General features: G+C 43.5%; 1 protein-coding gene across 1 annotated transcript in view; it reads left to right on the top strand.

The window, feature by feature from the left end:
• Positions 1-24,690, top strand: part of ADGRB1 (adhesion G protein-coupled receptor B1) — a gene marked incomplete at both ends in the record, with an annotated part of 199,586 nt that extends 174,896 nt beyond the window's left edge. Inside the window, 8 exons of the mRNA XM_082307543.1 lie at positions 1,006-1,177; positions 2,352-2,447; positions 5,120-5,174; positions 9,045-9,724; positions 10,679-10,714; positions 12,210-12,314; positions 14,162-14,215; positions 24,493-24,690. Of these exons, the coding sequence (XP_082163669.1) occupies positions 1,006-1,177; positions 2,352-2,447; positions 5,120-5,174; positions 9,045-9,724; positions 10,679-10,714; positions 12,210-12,314; positions 14,162-14,215; positions 24,493-24,690 (1,396 nt within the window). The remainder of the gene's footprint in view (positions 1-1,005; positions 1,178-2,351; positions 2,448-5,119; positions 5,175-9,044; positions 9,725-10,678; positions 10,715-12,209; positions 12,315-14,161; positions 14,216-24,492) is intronic.
• Between the last annotated feature and the right edge of the window lie 1,377 nt (positions 24,691-26,067).

Raw genomic sequence — 26,067 nt, 5'->3', positions numbered from 1 at the left:
AGGATGACTGACAGCTTAAAATCTCCCTAGTAAGCCGTTAAAATTGCTTGGGACCCTTTTTGGTCAGAGAGCTGAATGACTAAATAGTCCATGGGAACAGAGCTGCTTTCCCATTTCTAGAGCCATCATTCGTAGATAAAGTGGAGGTTCACAGGGCAGTACTTGCATTACAGAAAACTGTTTTGTCCAGTTTTCTGTTTTGTGAGTTAAGAAGTGGCTTGAATCTTAAGTTATTTTAACCCAGAATGTCCACCCAAGAATAAACTTATTTACAATAATTGCTAAATATAGAAACAACTGTAATTTTTTTCAAAGCATTCAGCTGGGGAGATCACACAAGAAAGCAGAAAAATTTCTGTTCACAGAAAAATTGGGTCAGGTATCAGTTCTCCCAGTGTTCATTGACGTAGTGTTGTAGGGGCCATCAGCTGTAGAGTAAGGGAGTAACAACAAAATATCAGTCTCCACATCAGCTCTAGGCTTGTCCGTTTTAGTCACTTGAAACCGTGACACATGTCCCCAGTGTTGGTGTCTTCCATGTGCTGTGGAAGTCCAAATGTCTGTAACCCAAGTACCGACAGCCATCGTGACAAACCAGTCTCTGCTGCAACTGTTCCCTTTCCCTTTGGCAACCTACAGTGATTGTATTTTGTCTCCCCTCCTTGGGAAATGCTCGTTGTGGACTAGTGACATAGAGTGGGAAGGGCGTGAAAGGGGGAGTGAGGTATCTGCATCCTTCCTCCCCACCTCAAGTTTTATGCATGACTGCACCATTGAAAAGTAGTCCCTCTCGTAGAAATGTGTGTCACCTGTGTTGGTAGCGTGAGTGTGCAAAGCATCTTCCTGCTTCCCTGTGACAGGGGCTCAGAAGACATCTAGCACAAGTATACGTTTGCTGAAGAAGTCTTCTGAAGCCCCATGGGATCAGGAGGCTGAATTAGCAACCCACGTGGAAGCAGGTGAGGCTGAAGTGGATCTGAATTCTCTTTTCCTCTCCCTTGACAGGGCATCCCTTTGGAGCTCCTGCGTGGTCCTACCTCTCCTGGCTCTCACCTGGATGTCTGCAGTTCTGGCAATCACAGATCGGCGGTCAGCACTCTTCCAGATCCTTTTTGCTGTCTTTGACTCGTTGGAGGGCTTTGTCATCGTTATGGTCCATTGCATCCTAAGGCGGGAGGTGAGACGAACGAGTCGTTCTCTTTTATATAACCAACATAGTTCCCATAGAAAACATCTGAAAAATGTCCAGTCAGCCTGGTAACTTCTCTGATCCAATTAACTTTTGCCTTTGTGTAGACAGTGACCACAAAAATGACCATGACAATATTGGTTCAGAGGGAAGGAGGGATGGATCAATGGTTGTCATGCTGACTGTACTGCAGAGTGGAATTTGGGGGACAATCTAGCTTAGCTAACATGTCAGGTTTTGCTTTTTTAACACCAAAGTTAATATTTCCAGAAAGTTTACACCCCACCTCCAAAAATGGAATATTAAGAAAAACAATTTGTTTGTTTGATTTCAAGAGGGACAACTTGCACCGAGATTTACAGAATGATTGTATGTTGGCATTAGCGCCTAGATATTCAAGCTAGAAAGTAAAGCTAGCAATAATCAAGCAAGGAAATTGAGTAAATTCTCTCCAGCCTCCCTGTGGAGATTTAAAATGGTAAATTATATCAGGGAAGAAAAGGATGAATCTTTTATGTTTCTTTTATTCTTTTCATCCTACTGAGTGGATAGACTATTAATAACAGAGACAGGAAAGGGGTTTTTTTCAATATTCATTTTATCTTCTTACAGCTCCTTTAAATTAAGTAAAACAGACTAATTTCTTATGTCAGGCCAATGAAATCAATGGAATTACACCACTGGCTTGGCTGAGACTCCTTCAACTAATTGCATTATGAATATGGGCCTGCATTTAACTCCCATTGCAGTCACTGGCATTTTTTTCCATTGATTTCAGTGAGTTTTGGATATATATTACAGCCAATATAGGATCATAATCAGACATTGTAGACCCCAATATAATGATTTAGGTAATAGCATCCGTTGTAAATGTATCGCAAGCTGCAAAATAGAAGACATTTTTATTCTTGACTACATAAATCAAGCAACTAGAAGTGACGCAACGCAGTGGTCCAGGATACCTGTAAAACCTTTGAGTTGCTCTGTTAGTATGTGAGATATGTAACATATAAACCATTTGAAGTGAATACCTGAATGCTAATAAGGTAGGATCCATGTTCTTTTGATCTACCAAGGACTTTTTTTTTGTCTTCAGCAGAATTTAGTATGGTTTGGTATTCCTGTCTGACTCTGACTTCTGCAAATCTATTTTTTCCTGCAGGTCCAGGATGCTGTGAAGTGCCGAGTAGTAGATCGTCAGGAAGAGGGCAATGGAGACTCAGGGGGCTCATTTCAGAATGGACATGCTCAGCTAATGGTAGGGAAAACTACCACCTAGTCTATTATTAAGGGACCTATGGGCATTTTTAACTCATAACTGATAAACAAAGGGCTCTGTCCATCATAGATTTTGCAATCATCATTCTTTTTTCCTTTAAACCTGTGCTTGAGCAAACGTAGCACTTGGCATAGGCTCTTTCACACAAATCCAGTTTCTTTTCACTGTAATATTAAGGGCTCAAACTTACACACCAGGTTTTGCAGACAACTTGGTGAGATCCTTTCTTCCCCAGAAAATACAAAGCCAAAATATACCTCCCAGGTCTTCCAGACCTTTTCATCCCCATCACGCTAGCTGGAGCTAGGAGGCAGTAGTTTAATACTGTTTTAATCACTGTGTGTTGGGTCATTATTATAAATATGCTGTCCCAAAGGGATTTGTTTCTCTCAAAAGCACACGTTTACATTGCTTCACTAGGAATATAATTTAAGCATTGTAAACCTTGGTCCTGTTCTGTAAGTCCTTTACAAACAGTCTAGATAGAAGAATAGGCTGTGGGGAATCATCTTGCATCTGCTTCAGTATTATGATGTAGAGGATATAAGAGGCATTTGATTTCTCAGGTTGGGGTAAGGACATCGGGATAATCACAACATGTGAACAAGTTCCAAAAAAATCTAGTTAATATTAGACCTATATCATAACCCAATGGTGTTCTTTTCCAGTCACTCCTGTGCTAAGCTGAGTAGCTTGTGCTTCAACACAAGATCTTATTTCAAACAGCACAATCCTTAAATCAAGACATCAAGGGATATACAATTCTACTACACCTCATAGGTGTTTGTTAAAAACAGGTGCCTCATTTCTAATTTAAATGCATAGTCTTCTCATTTTCAGACTTAGGTTCTTGCTATGCCTATTTATGTGTAATTAGAAAGCCCCTTGCGTGCCTAGTACTTTTGCTCCTTCAATAATGGACACCATAATCATAACCAGTCTCAATCTTCCTTTCAATAAGTTAACACACTGAGCTTTTTTATTCTTCCTCTGTAAGACATTTCCCTTCAAATTATTTATATAACTCTTTTCCACATGCCCTTCAGACTCTCACCATCCTTCAAAAATGTGGATGCTGTACTTGTTATTCTATTGTCACCATCCCAAGTGCTATATTCTGAAGTTTCAGATTTTTGCCTTTGTGTATAACTCCCTGCTTTCATTCATTATCAACCACCTTGCAAAAGTCTGTGTCAGCTACAAGTTTTTAGCAACAACATTGCATTTACTTCTGCACTGTTGATGGATGTGCTGAGAAGTAGAGCGCTTACAATCAGTTTCTTCACATTCAAGCACAAAAAGCTCCGGAATCCAGACGTGAATGATGGCTCCTCACTGATATTTTTAGAGGGGTGCAATGTTATTTTATAGTGACTGAGTTGTACTATAACCAAAGAAATCTAAGGCTTTGCAGGATGACATTTTCACTGTTACCTTTTCCAGTAATCTCCAAATCTGCCCAATGAGTGAAAAGAAGCTTAGCTGACTAGAACCGTTTTCCACAAAATCTTGTTGACTGGTATTAAATATAAAACTGTCTCTTATTTATTTATCAGTAGAACTAGTACAGGCTGTTCAGTTACATTTTTCTGGAACTCCTGTAAGGAAAATGAGATATTTTTCTGTGTCACCCCACTTGCCCATTTAAATGTTAGCTCAGTCTTATTTCTCTTCTATTTTTTTCAGATTTATTTGATATCCCAAATAATTTACTAAGAAATTAGCATCAGGAAGGTTGAGATAGTTCCTCAACCAGCTCTTCAAAAACTCTCGGATCTCAACCTGCTAATATTGAAGTGTTTATCCCAGGGGGATGGGAATTTTTCTTCACACTCATCTTAATATTAAACTGGAATGCATTTAATCACATTAATACAATTATATTGTCTTCTTTCCGAAATGATACTAGAAATAATCAGTGAACTCTTCTACCTTTTGCTAGTTTGTAGCCTTTCCATTACTCCATGAAAACTCATGGCCCACTGTGACTCAGTGTATCCCGTTCTTTGAAATGTTATCTGCTAAAAGCTTTAGAAAAAGGATTAACTCATACTGAGAGAAGAAAGGAGTTTCATTTGGCTGTACAGACTGCTTGAAAAAGTAATTCAGCCTTTGTGCCTGCAGGGACCATTGATTTTATATGTTAAGAGTTTCAGAAGCAGAGACTTGTTTCCACTTCACGTGACTTAGTGATAGATCACAAGAAAGCTCAGTGGATACAGAGTGTTCTCAGCGGCATCCCCAGATCTTTTAAATGAGTGGAGGAGAATCCACTTAGACCAAGTGTGGGGAGATATATCCAAGGCAGATCAGGCCAGGAACCTGTCCCCTGTTTTTTTAGCAATGTGCATAAACATGTTTCACGGAGGTATTTTAATCTGGCTGCCCAGGAATTAGTGTACGGATGAGCAGATGAATCCAGCTGAAAAGCAATGTTACGGCTTTATCCCTGCCTGAGCTTCAAGAGCCACAGCTGGAAAAAAGTGGTCTGTTTGCCATGCTTCAAAGCCCGAGCAAAATGTCTCTCCTCCACTCTTTGGCAACAGTTGTGTCTGCCTCACTAATTAAAGTGAATTTCTGCATTTTCCACATGGCTTGCTTTGCCCCACCACCTCCTTTTGACCACATCCTCTGTGTTCTCTGTCTTTCAGACCGATTTTGAGAAGGACGTGGATATGGCTTGTAGATCAGGTGAGCACATCACAGGTGAGAATCAACAAGTGACCTGGTTTGGGGATTGAACTAGGCCATTTTTTTTTCCTTTGTTTTATTTGTGTGTCTTAGTGGCTTGCATGTACTTGTGTGGGCTGCCCTTACTCTCAACCCTGGTCAAAAGAAAGCAACACCCCTAATTCTCCCCTATTCTTTGCTTATCCTATTTCTCCGTAGCTCTCTTGGTCTTTTAACTGAGATTAAGCCTTGCCTCTGAGGTATTATTTCTTACCTATGGCCCACGTAACACAGTGGCAGAGAAGAGTATCAAGGAAGAAGAGATTGGATCCATCTCTTCCTACTGTGATCCTTCTTTGCTGTAGCAACCCCTGCCCCGGTCACACCGACCTCAGACAGCTCTGTGCTCAGGAGAGGTGTCTTTGAGAAGGTCTGGAATCTGGAAAGCCTTCCCACCACTCCACCTGGCTCCATGCACACTTCTAGTGCAGTTGTAAGCTGCCTGTACATATGGAGGTGGGTCAGGTCTCTCCTCTTTTGCCTGTACCTTTCTGCTGTGTGTTCAATCACACACATTCATTTTGATCCTGAAGATCTGCATGAGTTGACAGTCCCTTTCCCCAATAACTCCCTTTTCTCTCATTCCCCTGGGGGTGTCTGTGCTGTCTGGATTCTCCTTTGCTACCTGTTCGTCTCTGCAGGTTTCGTCTTCTCCTGGTCCTGGCATGCCTGACCATTTGGCTGGGTTTTTTTTTCTCACCCTTTGTAGATATTTAGGCTTTCATTTACCCTCCCAGACTTCTCCCCTCTCCCAAGCAAGAGAAACACCAGCTTGCTTGGCACTTGTATATAATTCATATCTTCCAAACCAGGATCTCCCCTAGCCTAGGATAGAACATACTGTGTGTTCAGTTACCATCATGGGAAAGTTTCTCTCTTGCTCTCTTCTTTCTTTCTTTCTTTCTTTCTTTCTTTCTTTCTTTCTCTCTTTCTCTCTTTCTCTCTTTCTCTCTTTCTCTCTTTCTCTCTTTCTTTCTCTCTTTCTTTCTCTCTTTCTCTCTTTCTTTCTCGCTTTCTTTCTTTCTCTCTTTCTTTCTCTCTTTCTCTCTCTCTTTCCCTCTTTCTCTCTTTCTCTTTCTTTCTTTCTTTCTCTCTCCCTCTCCCTCTCTCTCTCTCTCTCTCCACATCTACCCGTCCCTTTCATCTATCTTTTTCTTTATCTAATCTATCATTTATTTATCTGCTTCTAATGTATTTATCTATAATTCATCTCTTTCTCTCTATCTTGCAATCACTTATTTATCTCTGTTCTCAGCTGTCTGTCTTGCTGTACCTGTTATTTATGTATTTCTATCTCTGTCAACATTTATCTCTGTCACTGTGTTTCTGTGTATTGTCTATCACTGTCACTATCATTTATCTATCTAATATCTATCTATATCTTATTTATCTTTTCCTGCCCTTCTCTCTTCCTTACTCCCTCTCCCTATGCTTATCACAGTCACAGTATATTTATCTCACTTATCTCTGTGATATCTTATTTCATGGTCTCTTTCTGTCCATTTATCTCTTTTCAGGGTCTGTCCATATTTTTCTTTCTATTTCTTTGTCTCACACTCTAATCTAATTTCTAGCTGTCTCCCTCTTCTCATTTATCTTCCTCCTTCCTTTTTGACACTGAAGACCTCAGTTCTAAAAAAATCACATGCGAAAAACGTGCATGTGAGACCAGATCTGACTTGAATGTATGCTCAACGAACATACATCCAGGCTGGTTGTTGGCACACGCAACCAGCTACACAGCCAGCATCCCACCTGGTGCTGGAGACCAAGACAGACCCTGAACTCCTGCAATAAAGGAGCCTTTCTGGATCTGCTACTGAGTTTCTTACTCCCAAATCGAGCTTCCCAGAGGAAAGGAAGGAGCTGATTGGTTTCATGTGACTTCAGGGCAGAAGACCCTAGATCAGAAGCTTGCTAACAGCCTAGGCTTCCCTTTGCCAGCATACAGCTATACAATTTGTTTGTTGATGTCTGCCTGAAGAGATATTCCTCCTCTGATAAAATGCTGTTAGTCTGCACCAATCTAAGTAGTTAATAGTAGTCCCCGTTTCAGAGACCTTTCTATATGGTGCATCTTCCTGTGCATTCTGCTTATTGAATAATAAAAACCAGAAATCTGTCTGTTGGTTTCTGGCCATCATTTTGTGGAGGCACCAGCTGTCATGTTGTGAAGGACTGGAGATACACCTGATACTGCTCATAACCTCCTCACTTAGATTTACTGATAGGATTGGGTCCACGGCTCAATGTTGAAAGCTCACTCTGCTCCATGCTTGGAGACTGCCAAGTGTAAACCTCTCCAGATGTACTTTCTGCAGCTGACATGAGCATGGAGAAGAGCCTGAATCAATAAACCTTACTGACACTCCCAAGTGAAGGGTTTGACTTCACTAACATCTTCCCGCAGTGTATGCTATGAATACGCTGTAATGCTCTGATTTATCCTAGCGTGTCCTCCAGCAATGTCAAGATGACTGCAGCTGCCATAGTTACACCCAGTGTGTTTAGCTTTCAAAGCTTTTTAAAAGTTCTTTTATTCTACTTGGCCTCCTTGTCATCCTGCCTTGCCTGCTCTATAGTCTTAGAGGGGAGCTTTGTTCTTCCGGCACCCATCACTCCCAATATGAGTTGGTTGAAAAATTAATGTGTCCTCAGTCCCATGGGATGCCTATGTCATGTCCTGCCTCTGTCCCAGGTGGAGCAGCTGAATAGTATTAGGCTACGCCAAAGATCCTTGTCGCTAGTCCATTGAGAAGAAAATGTGTAAAAGGATCTTTTTTTTTTTTTTCCTTCTGAGATGGGTGAAAGGGGAACATGCATTTATTTCTCCTTTTCTATGCTGAAATACTGGGTAAGTAGCCTTCAGTCCCGCACCACTTTGCCCCTGCCCCACAGTCTGTGATTTCCATCCCCTGGAGACATCAAGGCTGATGTCATTATCTTCCTAAGGTCTTTGTTGCAGCCTAAAATCAACTGAGCAATAGATTGTTATGCCTAGAAAAGGAGCAGATGTCTTGTAGTGGGCAGTGTTGTGTGGGAATGAGTGTCTGTGTGTGCTTTATATACCTCCTAATTGGCATGTTCACCTCGTCCTCAGTTTAAGGTTTGCCTCTCCTATTAAGGAATATTCATGGCACTGCTTTCTTTCCTCAAGGGAAATTGAGAAACACTAAATAATTAGCTCTCACAAAGGCTTGGCATGATTACTAGTATGTAAGCTTTTTGGAAAGCAGTTAGAAATTTATAACAAAATGTGGAGTGTTTTAAAATACCAAATTATTGACACTGAAACTGTTCCTGGGAAAAGATCAACCCGAAGCAGTTCGGCAAGTTTAAAACAATAAAAAAAAAGAATTTGCATTTGAAATCATTGATAATGCTGCATTTCAGCTATTTTCTTAATCAAAATATTTTTTCTATATGAAAGCAACCTTTTATTTTAAAAAATTCTACTATTTTATAGACTAGTAATATGTATTATATATACATATACTACATGTGCTAAATATATAGACATGTATTTGCTTTTCGAGATACTGTTGTTGATATAATATGTGATGGCCTAGTTTGGAATTTTGGCCATGATTGTGTTGGGAAATTTGTAGCGTAAATAATTCTTTCAAAATGAGAAAGTTTTTTTCCTCCCTACCTTTAGCTTTGCCTTCAGCATCCTGGATATAAAAAAAAACCAAAACCAAAAACAGTATAAAACACTGTTCTGCCACCATAGCCTCTTTCTGAGAGGCCCAAGGGAACATGCTGGATGGTGTGACTGTGGTAGGTGTATTGATGTGTCAACAAAAATTTAAGTGAGATGCTAAGGATACTTGTCTGTCTCCCTAGTGCTGAATAAAGACATCACCACCTGCAGGACTTCAACCATCACAGGAACACTGAAGCGTCCATCACTACCGGATGAAGAAAAATTGAAACTCAATCACCAGAAGGGGTCATCAAACTTTAACAGTCTTCCAGCCAACGTCTCCAAGATGCATCTTCAGGGCTCACCACACTACCTGGGGACCATCAACCTGAATGAGTTCAGCAATCACAGTCTCACTTTGAAGAAGGACAAGAACCAGCCACCTAAGTCCATCTACATCTGTGATGGGGACATCTTCAAGAAGTTGGACTCAGAACTCTCCCGGGCACAAGAGCAAACACTGGACACCAGCTATGTCATTCTGCCTACCAACACATCTACCTTACGGGCCAAACCTCCCAAAGACGAGAGCAAATACAGCATCAATATTGACCAGATGCCCCAGACACGGCTCATCCACCTCAGTATGGCTACTGACCCAGGCTTTGTTGTCAAGAGTCCTCCACGGGAGCCTGTAACCATGACATGCAGTGAGGTGCAAGGTTCCTCCATGATACAACAACAGCAGCAGCTGGCTCCACAAAATATCTCCAACGAGTCACAGATTCCCAACAGCCTGTGTGACACAGGTGACTCAGGGAACTCGGGTGTGGTGTCCAAGAGTGAGACCGTCTCCACCCTCTCCATGAGCTCCTTGGAGGTAAGCGTGTGAATTACTGTCTTGTTCTCAGACCAGAATGATGCCCAGCCCTCAGCACTGGCCACACCAGGTGTTTCAAGAGAAGCACCTTAGGCCAAATGCAACCCACCATGCAGTGCCAGTATCACGAGGGATCACTGGCACGTGATACCATTTTGTAATCTAGTGTTTAAAATCCCTCATGACTTCCACAGATGTATTCCATTGCTGGATGGACTGTCTTTAGCCCTACAGGCAATGCCAAAAATGTTAGCTTGTCAAAGACTGTTCATTTTAATGAACACATGGCTTGCATTACTTTTTCTCCTTCTGTTCACTGCCTCTGTTTCCCATTTTGATGACTTCAGTCATGATAGAGATGAGAAAACCCCTGTGATCACAGGTGTAAAATGTCCTAAGGCATGCCCCACAATGCTCTTAGCATGAGAGAGATGTCAAAGGTTTTACATAAGTGCAGCCCTCTCCTTCTGACCTGTGATAACTCATTACATATATTAGCATTCTCCCTAGACCATAGATCTTACGCTAATGTCTGTCCTAGTTTTTGCACTTCTCGGCATTTTTCTTGCCTATTGTCAGAGAGCAAGTCTCAGCCATTGCTGTCCAAACTTCGTGCTCAAAAGCTCCAGTAGATGAGCTGGCTGAGCCTCTCTGCTTTCCATTCTGTGAACCACCTACAAGCTCATAACTAGGACAGAGGCTTGAATTGGCCAGACTCCCATGCTCAGCCCATGCTCAGCCCTCCTTGGTGCTCAGTGTTTTTTGATAGGGACCCTTCTAAATGGCTGGCACTTTCCATCATAAAGAGCCAGAGAAACACGTTAAAGGTGTAGGAAGAAGGAAAAGGAGAAGGACTCTCCCTGTTTCCTGTACTCTGTGGTTCAGTTTGTGCCCACTCACCAGCATCAATCCCTTACTAACCTTCACCCATCTCTTTTTCTTTTGAATACCCAGAGGAGGAAATCCCGGTATGCAGAGCTAGATTTTGAGGTGAGTACATCCCTTTCTGAATGTGTTTTTCTAAGAGTAGGATAAGAAAGAGAAATGCTGTTTTCTTTTATTTCTGGCACCTTTGCAGGAGTGCTGCCTTTGCCAAAGAGTTTCTTCAAGGGTTTAAAAATGGTGGGTTGAAAGAGTTGTGCTGGTTGCCTAGTAAGGCTTACCCTGTGCTGCTAAACAAATGAGTGATTTATATTTGCTCATGCTTAATTTATTGAGCAGCTTATGTGGAAACATTTGTAAATCAAGATCCTACATAGGCTTGCCCAAGGCCTGTAACATCTCCTCTGTGAGCAAAATGCTTACGGAGAGCTGATGGAACGGTACAGGTGACTGCACCACGTTCCTGTTTGGGAAGCACACGTACATTTGGTTGGTGACCTAAAATGCCTTGCCTTTTGTGCACAAGATCTGTTGCTTAACGGAAAGGAAGCTAATAGGTCCCCACTGTCACAACCCGTTGTCAACCCTGGTCTTTCACACCTATTAATGAACCTCACAGAATCAGCCTGGGTGGAAAAAGTCTCTACTGTACATAGGGAAATGTCTGTCCTCACACCTGAGGCACAGAGTGGAAAGCTTTGATGGAGCCAGTTCTCCACAGAGGGTCCGTGGGGCTACTGAGAGCTAATACAGCTATCCTGAGCCCAAACATGGCATCCTTCCTGGCAGATCTATCCTTTCCCTTCAAAGCTGCTAGCTTATTCCATAATAGAGTAACCTTAAGGGCCCACAAGGAGTTGCATTAACGCTAGAATCACTTCAGAGCTCCAGGTTGTGAGCTTGGTCTGAAATTGAGGCACGATAGGTACATCTAAGCTGATATTTCAAGTTGGTTCCAAACTATTTGGGCCACCTTCTCTGATCATATAGCACTTGCCAGAGCACAAGAAAGCCATATTCAACATGCTTTTACATGCAAAGTGAAGTCCTTGTAGAAATTGGTCCCGCCTCTCCTTCTGGGCAGTAGAAGGTAGAAGTGAAATGCAGAAGGGCCAAAATACAAAGAAAAGGAATAGTTTGTGGAACAGTTGTGGAATAGTTTCTGATGGAACTTCTTGTATCCAAATCCTACATGTTTGGGTAAGCTCTGAACACATTTGCAAAGGAGGCGTGCTGAGAACAGAGTGGGCATGGGGCCAGGTATCAGTTAGAGAAGGTCACAAAGCTTCCTAGGTCAAGCTGGTAGAACATTGCCAGTGAAGCACAAATTCTGCAGTATAAACAGTTGGCAGTTGCAGGTTTAGGGTAACCATAAGGTCAAAAATTAATCTTTTCCTCTTTCTCCCACCATCTGATCCTGAAAATAAAGGCAGTGCTACACTGGGTCTTCAGTGAACTTTGAAGGTAGTTTAGGCACACCAGATTGCACCTGTAGGGAGACAGAGGCAGGTTTTAATAATGTATGTAACTTTGGGGGGAAGACATATTGTTTCTGTACAGCTGAATAGGGTTTGCTGACCTGTGGCCCTTGTGTTTTCTTCAGAAAATCATGCACACAAGAAAACGTCACCAAGACATGTTCCAAGACCTGAACAGAAAACTCCAGCACGCAGAGAAGGAGAAGGAGTCTCCAACAACAGACAGCAAGGTTAGTCAGACACTTGGAGAACTGTCATCTCCTAGAGCTCTCTAGTGCCATCAGGAGCATGGGAAGAAGCAGGAAAATTTATGAGCCCTTATTGAATGCCTTACCTCGATTTTCTGTCCATGCATCTTGCAAAAGCACATGTGCACCACGCAGGACACAGAGAGTCACAGAGGTACCACTAGCTTATCTACAGAGTGATCAGCAGCCCAGAAGCAGAATGTCTGTCCTCATGTCTGTTGATGGTGAATGGAGTCTGTGTTGTCTTGTTTGTTTCTGTTCCCCGTGTCGGTGTCTGCTCTTTGCATCCCCGTTCAGGTCATCTCTGAGTGCCCCATCCATCCACTCCTGGCTAGGAACTGGAAACCAGAACAGCCTTGAGGAAACCTAGGTGGAAAGGGGCGAGGGCAGAAGATGAGGACAGCAGGAATCTTCTATCCCCCTTGCAAGGGCTGAGTTGGAAGCCGAGGCAGCAATGCAGGGCATAGTTATTTAGGAAAGCCACAGGAATGAGATTTAAGCTGTGATGGTGGCAGCATTTCTTGGCGACTGCATGCTAATTAAATGTAGCATGAGGGTATTTGTGGCAGCTGATCACCATATACATGGGTTTCTTCGACAGGAGAAAACTTCCAGGGCAAGAAGATACTTTGAGGGAGGCAGGCTGAGGGGAAGACCTTGCAGCCTTTCAGTGGGGCAGAGATTTGGTACTAGAAACAGGTATCAGGAGCCTGTGAAGTAAGTGATGTGGGTAATGCAAATAAGGCAGGGCAGGCTGATGGCACCTCCCCCATGTCTCAGTCCATTAGGCCTGCTGGGCAAGAGCCGAAAGGTTGCAAAGAAGTGTATCTGCTCCAATAGAAAGGAAAAATAAGCAGCAAGATCAGGTTGGCAGTAAGAAATTAAATTTGGGTTCTGCCTGCACTCAGGAGAGGGCCAAGGTGAGCCATTTATGACATTCTCAGTCGTTTGCAACCAAAGTCAGACCCAGGATGCACAGTCACCTACAGCATGGCCAAGGAGGCACTAAAGGGGCTTATTTTGATGGGAGTCCCTTAGAGGCAAGACCAGAGCTCAGAAGGTGATCGAACAAGAGGTTTAGTTTGGTTCTTTGTGGAAGCAGAGCACTGCAGAGACTTTGGTCTATTTTCAGATCTCACAGCATTGCTGTGCTGAGCTCTGGAGATGTGGTCCCAGCAAATCCGACTTTTATTGTGTGTGGCAAGGTGTCATTATGGGCTGTACAGTGTTACAGAATGAGAGGGCTAGTGAACCTAGCAGGCAGGTTCAGATCAAAGAAGCTTGTGTTGGCCCAGAATTCCAATGCATTTCATTGAATTTCATCTCTCTGCTTTTTTTCTATTATTTAGGTATGACACAGCTGTAAAATCAGAAATGCCTAAATACTGTGTAAAAGCTAATCTGTGATATGTTTGCAGGAGGGTTTTATAGATTGAGATGTTTTGGGCATTTCAGAGATGCATCTGTCTAGAATTAAAGTTGCCAGTGTCAGCATCAAAGAGCTTTGAACTGCTGGAAAGAAGCTGTGAAGGTGGCCTTTGCATATTGACTGAATCTTTTTCAAGTTGTGATTTTTCCTTGGATGTAACCCGAGAGGATGAGCTTGCGAAGATCACTATTGGCAAGTCAGTAGTGGGTATTGGTTTAAAAACATCCAAAGCAGTACAAAGAAAAATAAATAGCTTTCTTCACCCCTTTTTCTGCCATTTGCTGCTGGGGACCCCACTGGAAATCATGCCCCATCTTCAGCCTGCCCTGAGAGGGCAAACTGCAGATATCAGGGATTAAAGTAACAACAAAAGAATTTTTTCTCTTTTATGTATGTTTAGGTTATAAAACGATGGAGTATTTCTTCTGGTGGAAGTGATAAAACTAATGTTAGCGTAAGTTTGGCTTTTCTTTTGCATTGAAGGGCATTGTAGACCTGTCCCAAACCCTTCCATGATGCATGAATCCAAACACATTCCTTCACCGGTAGGAAACTCCTTGCCTTGTGGGCATGAACAAGGTCATAAGGATCCTGGAATACCCTTGAACCCTTTCACACCTAGCATCATAGAGCAGAAGGGATGTTTACTGGGTCTAGTCCATCTGCCTGCATTGCTTTATCTTTGATTTCCCTTTTAAATAAGCAACCACAAAGTCAAGCTACCAAGTCTCTCTCCAGCCCTGGCAGTTTCGCAGCCTCTCCTGGCAGCCCGTCCCGTTGTCCTTAGTCCTTTCCAAGATATGATGCTTTTCCTAATCTTCTTGCACTTCCTCTCTTCTCCTTCAACTCCAAGGTCAGAAAGGTGCTGCTGAGACTTGAACTGAATGTGTGCATAGGACAGACCTCCTTTGCAAATTCCTAGGAATGGTGCTGGGCCTTTTTAGGGACTGGTTTAGGTTTTGGTTTTGATGTGAATGCTAGTCCTCACTGTACTTCAGTGCACTGGCCAAAACAGATTACCTCATCACATTGAGCACATAGTTCCTCTCAGATGAACTACTACATTGTCAGATTTGAAGGAAGAACCAACAGAAGAACGGGAGGAAGAAACAGATCTTGTGTCTCTTTAGGAAGAAGGGTTGAAAATTCAACCATCACACGAGTTTACTGTTGAGAATTTCTCCAGCTTCCGTGATAAAACATGATTTTTAAGGGGTCTTCAGCAAAGACCTGAAGGTTTGCACCAGCTCATATATGGTCCTCTGTAAGTATCCTGACACATTTATACTTTGGATAACTATTACAACAGTGTACGCTTGAAAGATAAAGACTGCTCTTTGCCCACTGTCCCAGAGTAGTTACTGGCAGAGCTGGAAACATCATCAGGGACTCTTGCATGTTCGAGCTGTTCAGCTTTCCTCCTTTACAAGGTCCATTTCTGAAAGGCATTACTGATGTGAGAATGACCCAATCCCTATCAAAGGCAGCCTTGACAAATTACTCTGGGCTTGTCTCTCATCCTGCAGACATGGGGACAGGTTTCAGGGTGAATTCTGCTTTCCCCTCACCCAGCGGCCAAGGAGTCCTTTCCTGGGACCTCTCTTCTCCCTTGCACTGGAGGGCACAAGGTGGAAGTATGCATGCGATGCAAGGCAATGTGTAGCACTGCTGCTAGACATCATACGTCAATCTTCAAGTCAGAATGGCTACAGAAGCGATCTGGAGCCTAATGCACATCCCACTGAGATTAGGGTGTCCCCACTGCCATCAGCTGACCTCTCATCAACTTGCTAATAAGCAATGTTGTTGGGTGGTATGTCAGAGGTAGGCAATTAGGAGAACCAGAATACTGCCTGGAATGCCAACCAGGTCTGAATCTTGGCCATGTTCAATGCATTCCCAGGAACCACTGTGGCATCGGTGTTTGCTGCAGTTATTTTGCTACAAGCTAAAGCACACTGCTAATGCTAACCTAACTTGAACCTCAGAGTACACTAATATAGAATTGTCCTTCCTTGGGCAACAAACTTGGATTTTTCCAAGGTTTTTTTCAGTTTATTACATGAAAACTATTCCATGTGACATCGACTTTCTTATATATGTACCTCTACTATAAAATTCTCCTACTGGAAGAATGTTCAGTTATTCCTGATTAAAATCACATTATCCAGGAGGATCCATGTTCAAAGCATACAGGACCACACATCCACCTGCATTCAAGCCTAGGCTACCTCACCACTGCAGTAGAGTAAAGGGATCTCATTCATTTGTAGCTTTATGAACTAATCAGGGATGTAGACACTATTATCCAAAACTAATTTTTCAGGGCTAGGGAATTAAGATATTAGCAGACTGACATAAAGGAAGATCTGATGACTGCAAGTTGAAAACTAAATTTTTTAATGCACTAATAGATCTCTGTATGACCTTACCATGGTAAATTTTCTCTCTCTTGCAGTCTTCAAGTTCAGATGAGGCAAGGAAGATGGAGATAGTTTTTGAAAAATCAGCCCTTATGCAAAAGGAAGTTACGGAGTTGTAGGCAAGATTCCTTTGCTGCAGTTATGCTGGAATCTGGGACAGATTATCTCTGTCTGCCTGAAGGGACTTGGAATCTAAAAAGAGTATCTCAGGAACAGCTGGGTTTACTTTGCTGATCCTCCTCCCAAATGACTTGCAGCCAGCCTACATGTGAAGGTTGCACACTGTTGCCCTTCCATTTTATCCCAGACTGAACTGGAAGCTGGTGTAGACCCTGAGCAGAAAACTGAATGAGCTGTGTTTGTTCAATACTTATCCCCTAGACAGCTTATTTGCAGCCAGGAAGCATGAAAGGAATGAAAGGCTTGGAGACAACCACAGCAGGATTTGTATCAAAAAACCCAGCCATCCACACCACGCATCCTGAGGGATTAAAATTAAAAACTCCCTTGGTGTCTGGGATCCACCAAGCCTTCATTTTTAAGGTTACAATAAGTAGTGAGTGGCTTCCACCAGGATCGTAGATATCTCTTCATAGCAACTTTAAGGCACATTTTGCTGCCCAAACAGATGCATATTGAAATGTTAGTTTGATACTGACTCAGACAGCAGAGACCTTCCTTCCTAATCACTCCCATTACTTTGAGTTGTTCTTTAGCTACCCGATTGCTACAAAAAAAAAAAAAAAAAATCCCATTGTCGGAAACCTTGCTGCAAGTTTGTTTCTCCATTTAAAATTTTGCCCTTTGCCTGGCAGACTGTAGGCTCCAACATGTAATTTTTTTCCCTGCTTCCCCCTAAATACACACACTTCCCAAGGTCTAAATTCCTGCAGCTGAGAGCTATCCACATTAAAGCAGGGCAGTGGCTATTTTCAAGCTACTTTGTACCACATGGGAAATATTTTCCTGCACAGATCTCTATTGTCGGGGTAAAGCATCACCAACACTGCTCCTCCCTGTGAGTTAATTGCTAAAGAAATTCCAGTGCTTGGGGTGGACATCGGGAGGGGTTCACATGCTCTGCAACAGCATGGTATGAAAGTGGGGGCTTTAAAGGAAGCGAGGGCTTTGTTTCTGCTACGCTTAGCACGAGCTTTGAAAGCAATGGAAGTGACACTCCTGCCTTCCCCCTCGGCAGGAGTCCTTTGATCCAGCTCCATTAGAGAAGTTTGAATCACATACATATTCCTCTCTCCTTGCCAGCATCTGGCTTTGCATTTATCTTAAACAGCAGCTCTTTACTTGTGCAGAGGTCAGCGAAAGCTGTGCTGAACAGAGCTCTGCAAATTTCTCTGATTTGCTCATTCTTATTAGCTACCTGCTATGTTTAGCTCTCTGCAGCTCAAATGGCTTTTGTTTTGGCTGGAGCCCTGTCCTGGAGTTCACATACAGGATCTGGACTTGGTCTGTAACTCAGCTCTCAGATCCAGTCCCATCTTTCTATTGGTCCCGGGTGAGCACTTGCTCCAAAACCCAGTGGAAAAAGAAACAAAGTTTTTTCTGCCATTCTATGACTTTTTCCTGTTTCCTGCTAGACAATGTCTGGCTTGATTACTCACTTTCTCTTCTCAGGTCAAGATTTTTCTTAGCTTTCCTCTTCAGACACCTGGAAGGTATGCCCATCCCACCAGCACTAGCTTTGACATCTAACAAGAGCAGTGAGAAAAAAGGAATATTGATCGATACGGCAGGCCATTCCTAGTCAGGGCTGTGTGTCTCTCTGGCATGCTCTGCTGCATGACGGAATTAATTCCCTTGCTTGCTGGCTACCTGGCCTTTCGCTAGCTGGCTGAGAAGCTGGCAGTCCTGCTCCCAGGTGGGAAAATTTGGCTCCTGTCCATGGGAACATCTTTGCATGGGCTGAGGCGGGGGTGGAGCACCTCAGGTGATGGTGGTTGTGTCAAACTCAGGCTCATTCCTCACTGAGGAATTAGAAAAGTGGGAGGCTGTGCTCCCCCTGTTGTCGACTGTGTGTCCCTCTGCAAGGGACGCTCCACTTACAGGCAGGGTACCTCCTCTGTGCCACGTGTTTAATCCTCTCTGCACTTCTTAAAGGTTTTGGTAATTCGCAAATTTTAAAAGACCAATTAGGGTAACTTTTATAGGGAGGAATGCTACATAAAGTGTAATAATTACTACAATAAATCCTGTTATGAAAGTGATGTCAAGCCTTAATTCATTCAGCCATAAACCATCTGCCAGCTACCAGGTGTCCAAATATACCATCAATCAGCTGTTCACCTCCTCCTGTAGATCACCTGATACCTCATGTCCAAGTATCAGGCATCAGTTACTTTGTATTTCTCAGAGAGCCTTCTTATTCCCTGTATCCTCTGTGTTGACATTCAGTTCCTCCTGTGCCCTTTGATGCTAACCAGCCATCGGCTGCTCCAAAGCCCTGCAGTTGCCACCAGCAGACTGCAGCTCCTAATTGTTTGGACGGGTTACCCAAAGGACTCTAGAAAGAATTGTCCCTCTTGGTCCCCTCCTGGAGTCCCTAGGTACCCCTGTGAGGCACGGGGGAGCTTTGAATGATTTCAGCATTTTGGGGAACAACTCCATGTCCACCAAGTGGAGTGGGCTCCTCAGTAGACCATAGGCATTGTCCAAAAAAGGATAGTATGTTAACCAGCTGGATTAATGGCAAGAATAGCCTGGAGAATAGCCTGTTCCTCATGCTGGTGGGACCATGGGCTTTCTCTACAACCTTCAGGCAAGGGATGGTTTATGAGTCTATCGAAAGAGCCCCTGAGGGTCTATGAAAGAGCTCCTTGATTCAGTACCTGTTCACCTTCAGCTGTGCATGGCCTCACTAGACTTTGTCGCACAGCAGCCCCTACAGGTTAGACCATCTGAACTTAAGAGAATACAGAAGCAGAAGACATTTTTATAACCCAGCAAATGCTGGGTATTTCAAGTTTCCTAACTGATTTCCATCAATGCAAGTTAAACCCACAATTTATTTCTTCTTTTTTTTTTTTAAAAAAATGAAATTATGAACAAAGTCAGCCACTTCCTTTTATTTTGCTTTTTTCCTAACTGAAAAAAAAAAGTATTGTCTTTGTAGTTCAGTAGCATAAAATGAAGGAACTGCAGTTACTTGTTTCAAAGAAAGGAAAATTTATCATTCTGTAAAAAAACAAGACAGCTTTCCCATTTTCTAATCACTTTTCATCGACATTGATCCAAAGATGGATTAGACAGCATAAGCCACATTTATCTTTCAGATTCCCTGCTATATGCTCTGAATAACTTCATTCTGGTCCTAGAGTCATCAATGTCATGGGGAGAGACCATTTGGGTCATGAAATATCCTTCAAGTTGACACTAGAGGCAATGAAAACAGCATGAGTAGCTGGTTCTAGGGGAGTTATCCCGGAGTGCTCTGTAGAAAGCACTGGATTCCTCTTCAGGTTATTCAGGGTAAATATAAGAATTGGGTATTAACAAGAATCAAACAACCAAATGAAAAAGAAAACAACAACAACAAAAACAAACACAAGGAGATGCAGCATAGCAGCTCGCACGTTTCATTGTTTTTGACTGAAGTGTGAAATGAAAGCTGTCTTAGAGCAGCCCGTCAGTCTCCCATGCCATATTTATGCAATACACTGATGCCACTCCTAAGCAAAAGAGTTGCACTAGGATCCAGGTACTCTGGATGAAGCCAGCCTGGACCCTTGAAGGCAGCACAGAGCCAACATACAGAAGAGCTCGTGGTAGGGAGGTGCCTCGCTCCGCCACCATCACCTTTCCAATGCCACCGTGAGTCCAGCCCAGGTGACTCGTTGCAGTCTGCCAGGACTAGCTTTAGAAGGAGAGGGCTGTGTGGATTATCTCAATGCACTTTGCCTCTGTCTTTGTTAGGGATCTGGGGGTTTTGTTGGCACTGCATCTTAAATGCCTTTGTCCCAAATCCTCTCCTTTTGCCTTAAAGACGTGCAGCCACAATGAAAGCCATGTCTGAAAGAAGGAGACTCTGAATGCCAGCAGGGTGATGAAGACCTCCAATTTGCCCTGTGCAGCAAGTTTTACCCCAGCCTTGGGCCTCGGTGCTCCCTCCCTTCCCACCTCTCCGACAGAACAACCTGCTGCGCCATCCTGGCACCAGGCAGGAACCAATAAACATTTCCCCTTTCCGTGACAGCCAGAAGCTCTTGGGCTGTGTCAGGCCAGAGTAATGGCTCTGTCTCTGTGAGTTACTGGCAGAGCAACCTCTGCTGCTTTCAGCTCCTGTCTCGGGCCATTCCTGGCTGTCTCCGAGGCGCCAGGCCCTGGGCCAGCACTGGCGCCTTTTACAGCCAGATTACACAACCCTCTCTCCAGGTTTTTTCTTCTTTTCTGTGCATAGCTAGGTTTTCCCTCCTGTCTGCAAGGATTGCTAAGACCCCACAGTAGTCCTGGAGGAAAATGCCAGAGCTGAAGCATGAGCCCAGTGGCTGTTTCTATATGCTGTTCAAGTGGCCCAGACCTGATAAAAACCTTTTCCATATGGAGGGAAAGAAAAAGGGTGCTGTTCCCAGGAGCCCACTACCAATTCCCAGGGTGCCTCTTGCCAAGAGAAGATTTTCTGTTGTCTCACAGCATCCTTGCCAGAGCTCAGCCTGGCTGATTGCATTTAACCTGCTCAGAGATCCGACTAGGCACCGAGTCCTGCATGCATGCTCAGATCATGGCCGTGCACGCAGCTCTGTGAGCTGCTGATGTACCGTGTTGGACAGCCAGTGCATCCCACCCCTGAGATAGCACCTCCACTCACGGCATCACTAGAGAAGTCTAATTATTTTCTGAGAAGTGGGAAACTAAAAGTAAACCTCCCCTCTCTATTTGCTTGTCTACCGAGGCTCTTTTTCACCTTCTAGCTGTAAGTAGACATCTTTGGAGTCACTAAGCCCACCACAGTCATAGCTAGATGACACATCACACTGATAAACTAGATGATAGAAACAACGGTATGGGGTCAGACCCAAGGCCAGTCTGGCCCTGCCTCCTCTCCATGGCAGAGTCTAAAGCAGCTTGGAAAAATAAAAGACCAGGGCAAGCATCTTGTAGTACATCTTCAAAAAGATCCCCAAGACTCCTGTAATTTGTGCTCAGAGACCCCCTGAAGCAGAAGGGTGTCACTTTACCTCATAATACTGAATGGATGTTGCTTTTGTGAATGTGTCCACATACTTTTTATAACTTTGGAAGTTTTCAGCATCAACAGAGAGCTGTGGAAAGGTGGTCTGCAGTTCGGCTGGGCACTGTGTGCAGGACCAGCTCCTGGGGTTCACTCTGGGCTAGGCACTGCTTGGTGTCTCATCATGGTCTGTAGTTCTTGTGTTGAAGGAGATGATCCCTACCATCAGTAGTCGGTTCCTATTGTCAACAGGCCACTAAGAGTTTCATAGACCTCTTTCACATCTATCCATGGTCTCTTTTCAAGGCTGAAAAATCTTAGCCTGTATAATCCTTCTGCTATAGAACATGCTCCATAAATTTGTTCATGGCTGTAAACCGGCCACCTTTATCCCTCCCCCTTTATCCTTCTATCAGGAAGCCCACGGGGTGCATGTAATGTTCAAGATTCAGGTGCAGAGTGGAGTTATGCACTGGCATAGTGATGTTCTCTGTTTCATTCTCTCTTCCTTTCTCGATTTATCCATTCTTAATAATTCACAACATTTAATGTCTGTTTTTATTGACATTGAATAATTATTGTAACCCTTAGGTCTTGTTCCCCGGTGATAGGTCTGATCAGAGGTCATTGCTGAAGATGTGAACTCATAATTGTTTTTTTTTTTTCCCAATTTCTGTTCCCTACATGGATTTGCAGCTGCTCTCACTCAGTAGCTCAAAAGCAGCCAATGACAAGAAGGGCTCTGAGGTTTGCTGATCACGTTCAGCGTACATGATCAGATCTGGGTGCATCTTCACAGCATGACGGAGAGGCTGAAGGTCAGGAGTGTGGCAGATAGAGGGACTGTTAAAACAGAGATTGGTTAGGAATATAAGAACCTGATGCTGCAGGTGGCCGTAAATAATGCCATCAAAGAAGGGCTTTCATTTGAGGGAAAAGATAGAATTATTTATGAACTTCATGCATATGAGCATTTGTGCTGCTCTCTGTTAAATAATACAGCTGTGGACATCAGTAACTTTGAAAACTTCTGGCATTACAGCAATTGTAGGAGAAAACAAAATGTTTTTCATTGAAAAGCACTGTTCTGACCAAGCTTTTTATTCTTCACCTTTTGGGAAACTTCTAGTTTCATTCCATTTTTTGCTCTATATGTGCTTTTGTCTTTATGTGTACTTTCTTGCTGCATCTTTTAATGTCAGGCTAATGGCCTGCAAAACCAGCGTAGGTAGAAGTTTCACTTCAGGAAGTCTCAAACTTGTCTCATTAAGACACACACAGAGATGAAAAAGTTTCAGTTTTTAGTGGCAGTGGTTCTTAAATAAGCTCCAAAATAGATAATGGAATAAGTCAACAATTTTATCACCTTTTCTGTCATATTAGTATTAATCACCATTGTGATACATCATGGAATAAAGTAAGAATAACACCAACAGCATAAGAAAAGCTCTGTGTCATGGAGTTTAATGAAAACCACAGCTGCAGATTTCAAGAACTGACATGTTTTACATTATTCTGAAAAATACTTTTCTAAAACTTGATTATTTTAAAAACAATTCTCTTTCAAAGGACTTTTAAAAAGTTATTTTTCTCCCTTTGAATTAAAATAAAGATAATTTCAGAATGTTTTCACTTCACATTGGGAAGATGAGGTTTACCCGGTTCCTACATTTGCCACTCTCCAGCTACCAAATGACCTCACCCAGCGCCTTCTCCCTGTGAGCAGCTGCAGGGATGCAGGAGCAACTTCAAACATATCTTATTTTTATATTAAGGGTGAAAGTTTGGAAAAACAAAATTCGTGGCTTGGGTGATGTGATGAAAGCTGTCCGCGTAGGGATAATGCTGTAGTGCCTTTCCTATCAGCGTTACGGTGTGGAGGTGGGATAAACAACAGACTTACTTACAAAAGTCTCTTAGGAAAGGACAAAATCAGAAGCTAAGGCAGGTGGATTAGCATGTAGCGGATGGGTATTTAGGCTTCCTATAGGGCTGCAGCAATCTCTACAGCGTCCTGGAGTGCAATCATGACACGACAGTCTATGTATGGCTTCATCTCCCCTCCATCAATACATTTTGGTGACAGCATCAAGCTGTGACAGATCCTGGGCTGCATGTCACCTGCATGTCTGTCTCCTCACCTTCTCCCCAGACTTCTCTCCTTGTTGTCACCCTCCACACAGCTGCCTTTCCTCCCACCCTTTCCGCTAGCCACCACTTTCCCTTTGGCAGGTGGCTCAAAAGGGCTCTGTGCTCCTGTCACGTGCAGGGAAGCCTTTTCTCCCCCAGTGCTGGAGTGTTTTGTGGGGATAATTAACTGTGAAAAGCATCGCTCTTGGTGGGGGGGAGAAGCTTAGTGGAACAACTCATTTAAAATCTTTGCATGGACTCCCCTTCATATACGCACTGAAGAATATACCTGTTTTACAGAGCCTCAGCTCTCCCCAGAGTCTTGTCGTGGTGCATATCAGCAGAAATATTGAAAGATATTTTCTGGATTGATATCCATGGTGGGATGCTGGCATGAGACTGGGCTAATGGCGGTCGATAAAGCCTCGAAGGCTTGGTGTGGGGTTGATGGAAATGCTTTCAGTTTCAGAGCTGACGATCCAGGCCATCAAACAGCATGGGTTCACTGGCAAAATAGTTAGCATGTTTTGCTGCAATTAAATAGCCTATAAATAGCTGTGCTACATAAGGAATATATTCTCATCTGTAGAAAATGTAGTCGATGTATGTTCAAAAAAACCTCATCGTAATCTGGATTTCTATGTGGGGATTTTCTGTAGAAGAAGAAAAAGATCTTGAATTCTCAAAACCATGTTCAGTTTTTCAGTGGAAATGCAAGTGGCAAAAACCTCAGCTGAAAGCTGAAATATCTAGGCATTAGGTGACAGAGATAGCAATGAAAAAAACCACCTTTATATTTTCTTCCTGAAAATAGACAGTTTACACACCAAGTGCAATTTTCATTGAAACCCCACTTTATTTTGCATTAGGAGTTTCACAGAAAAATTTGCCTTTGATATAGGAGAAGGAGGTGAAAAATGCTATTTTTTGCACAGGCACTAACTTCTCTTTTTTTTCTTTCTCTCTCTCCCTTCTTATACTCTCCTCCTCTTGCAGCAAGAAAAACAGCAGACACCAAACAAGAGACCCTGGGAAGGAATCAGGAAAGTCCAATCCCCACCATCATGGGTTAAAAAGGACATCGAACCCGTGGCACAGTCTCCCCTAGAACTAAAAACTGTAGAGTGGGAGAAAACAGGAGCCACCATCCCCCTGGTGGGACAAGACATTATTGACCTTCAGACAGAGGTCTGAGCGGAAAGGGAAGAAAGGGACTTTTTTTTTTCCAGAAAACAAACGAAACAAACAAACAAAACCACGTTTTAAAGAAATGATTAAATTAAATCGGAACCGAGCGAGAGAAGTGTTTGGTTTCTTTTGAAACCTTTGGTAAGATGGAGTAACTTTTGTATTGTTCTCAGCAGAGAGGGGGAATATTACTTTATAGAGTATAGTAGCTGTAGGTTCAGGACAACATGAGCTTTCCCAGGTAGGACTGGAGAAGAAGTGAACCTGGAAGAGAGCAAGGAGGAGGCAGAGGGTGGGGAGGGACTGCAGGGGACAAGCCCTGCTGAGATGCTTTCAGGCTGCTGCCACACATCAGGAGCCTTCCTGCTCTGCCACAGGGAGGAGTGGAAGGACGCCCAGCAACCACCGCGAAGGGCCAAGAAGATCAGGGTTGTTTGGGGACCACCTGCGGGAGCCTCGCTGGGATGTGATCTGGCTGTAGATCCCTGGGGGAGACCCAGCCTTGAGGGTCTGTGGCATCCCTTGCCGATCCTCGCCCCCCCGCCTCTCCCTCACCAGCTCATCCAAGAAGGAAGGAGACGGGATGCGCCGAGCGGCAACCAAGAAGACATTCCCACTCCTATGTGCCACACCGTGACCTGGCATCATGGCACCCCCACAGTGGGTCCCCACGGGGCCCGGAGGGGAAAGTGGTGGCATCATCCATGGCTTAGTTGGAGAGGTAAGGTGGGGCTTCTTCCTCTTATCCCTCCACAGCGGAGCTCCTGCGTACCCTAAGGAGTGGGACAGACGTGGGAGGAAAGGACCACCTCCAAAAACTGCTCGCCCCGTCTCCAGGGGGAGGGTCGAAGGTGTTAGAAAAACAGACCAACAAGAAGAATGTAGGTCGTTTCATTGACTGTTAAATAGATAAACTCAGCACGGGCCTTGCGAAGGTCCTCTTGGCCTCATCCTTTTTTTTTTTCTGTTATTTTTCCTTGCTTTCGGACTCAGATTTATTCCAAGCTGCCCCTCCCTGGAAGGCAGAGAGAGAAAGAGGGAAAGACAGATCCATCAATGTACCTGGAGATATTTGGTATACAGAGATGTTGCCTTAGGACATTGAGACAAACTGACAACATGAATAACGTCCACTTGGAAACAAACAAACAAACAAACAAACAAAATAATCTATTTTTTTCCTTCTTCTTTTCTTTTCTTCAATAAAAAGAGAACTTGAAACCCGAGACCTTTCTTTTCTTTGGCTCTTGTCATTTCGAATGCCTTTCTGTGCCGTAGGACTGCGCAGGCATGGGGTGAGGATGCCACCTGCTGAAGGTGGAAGGCAAGTTTCTCCGTGGAAAGTTTGGGATGGTGGGAACACACGGCCCCTTCGCCGCTGGC

The sequence above is a fragment of the Platalea leucorodia genome, assembly GCF_965183815.1.
Source record: "Platalea leucorodia genome assembly, chromosome: 1".
NCBI classification, from domain to species: domain Eukaryota; kingdom Metazoa; phylum Chordata; class Aves; order Pelecaniformes; family Threskiornithidae; genus Platalea; species Platalea leucorodia.
The sequence above is the reverse complement of the archived record's forward strand: the minus strand, read 5'-3'. Positions and strand labels throughout refer to the sequence as shown.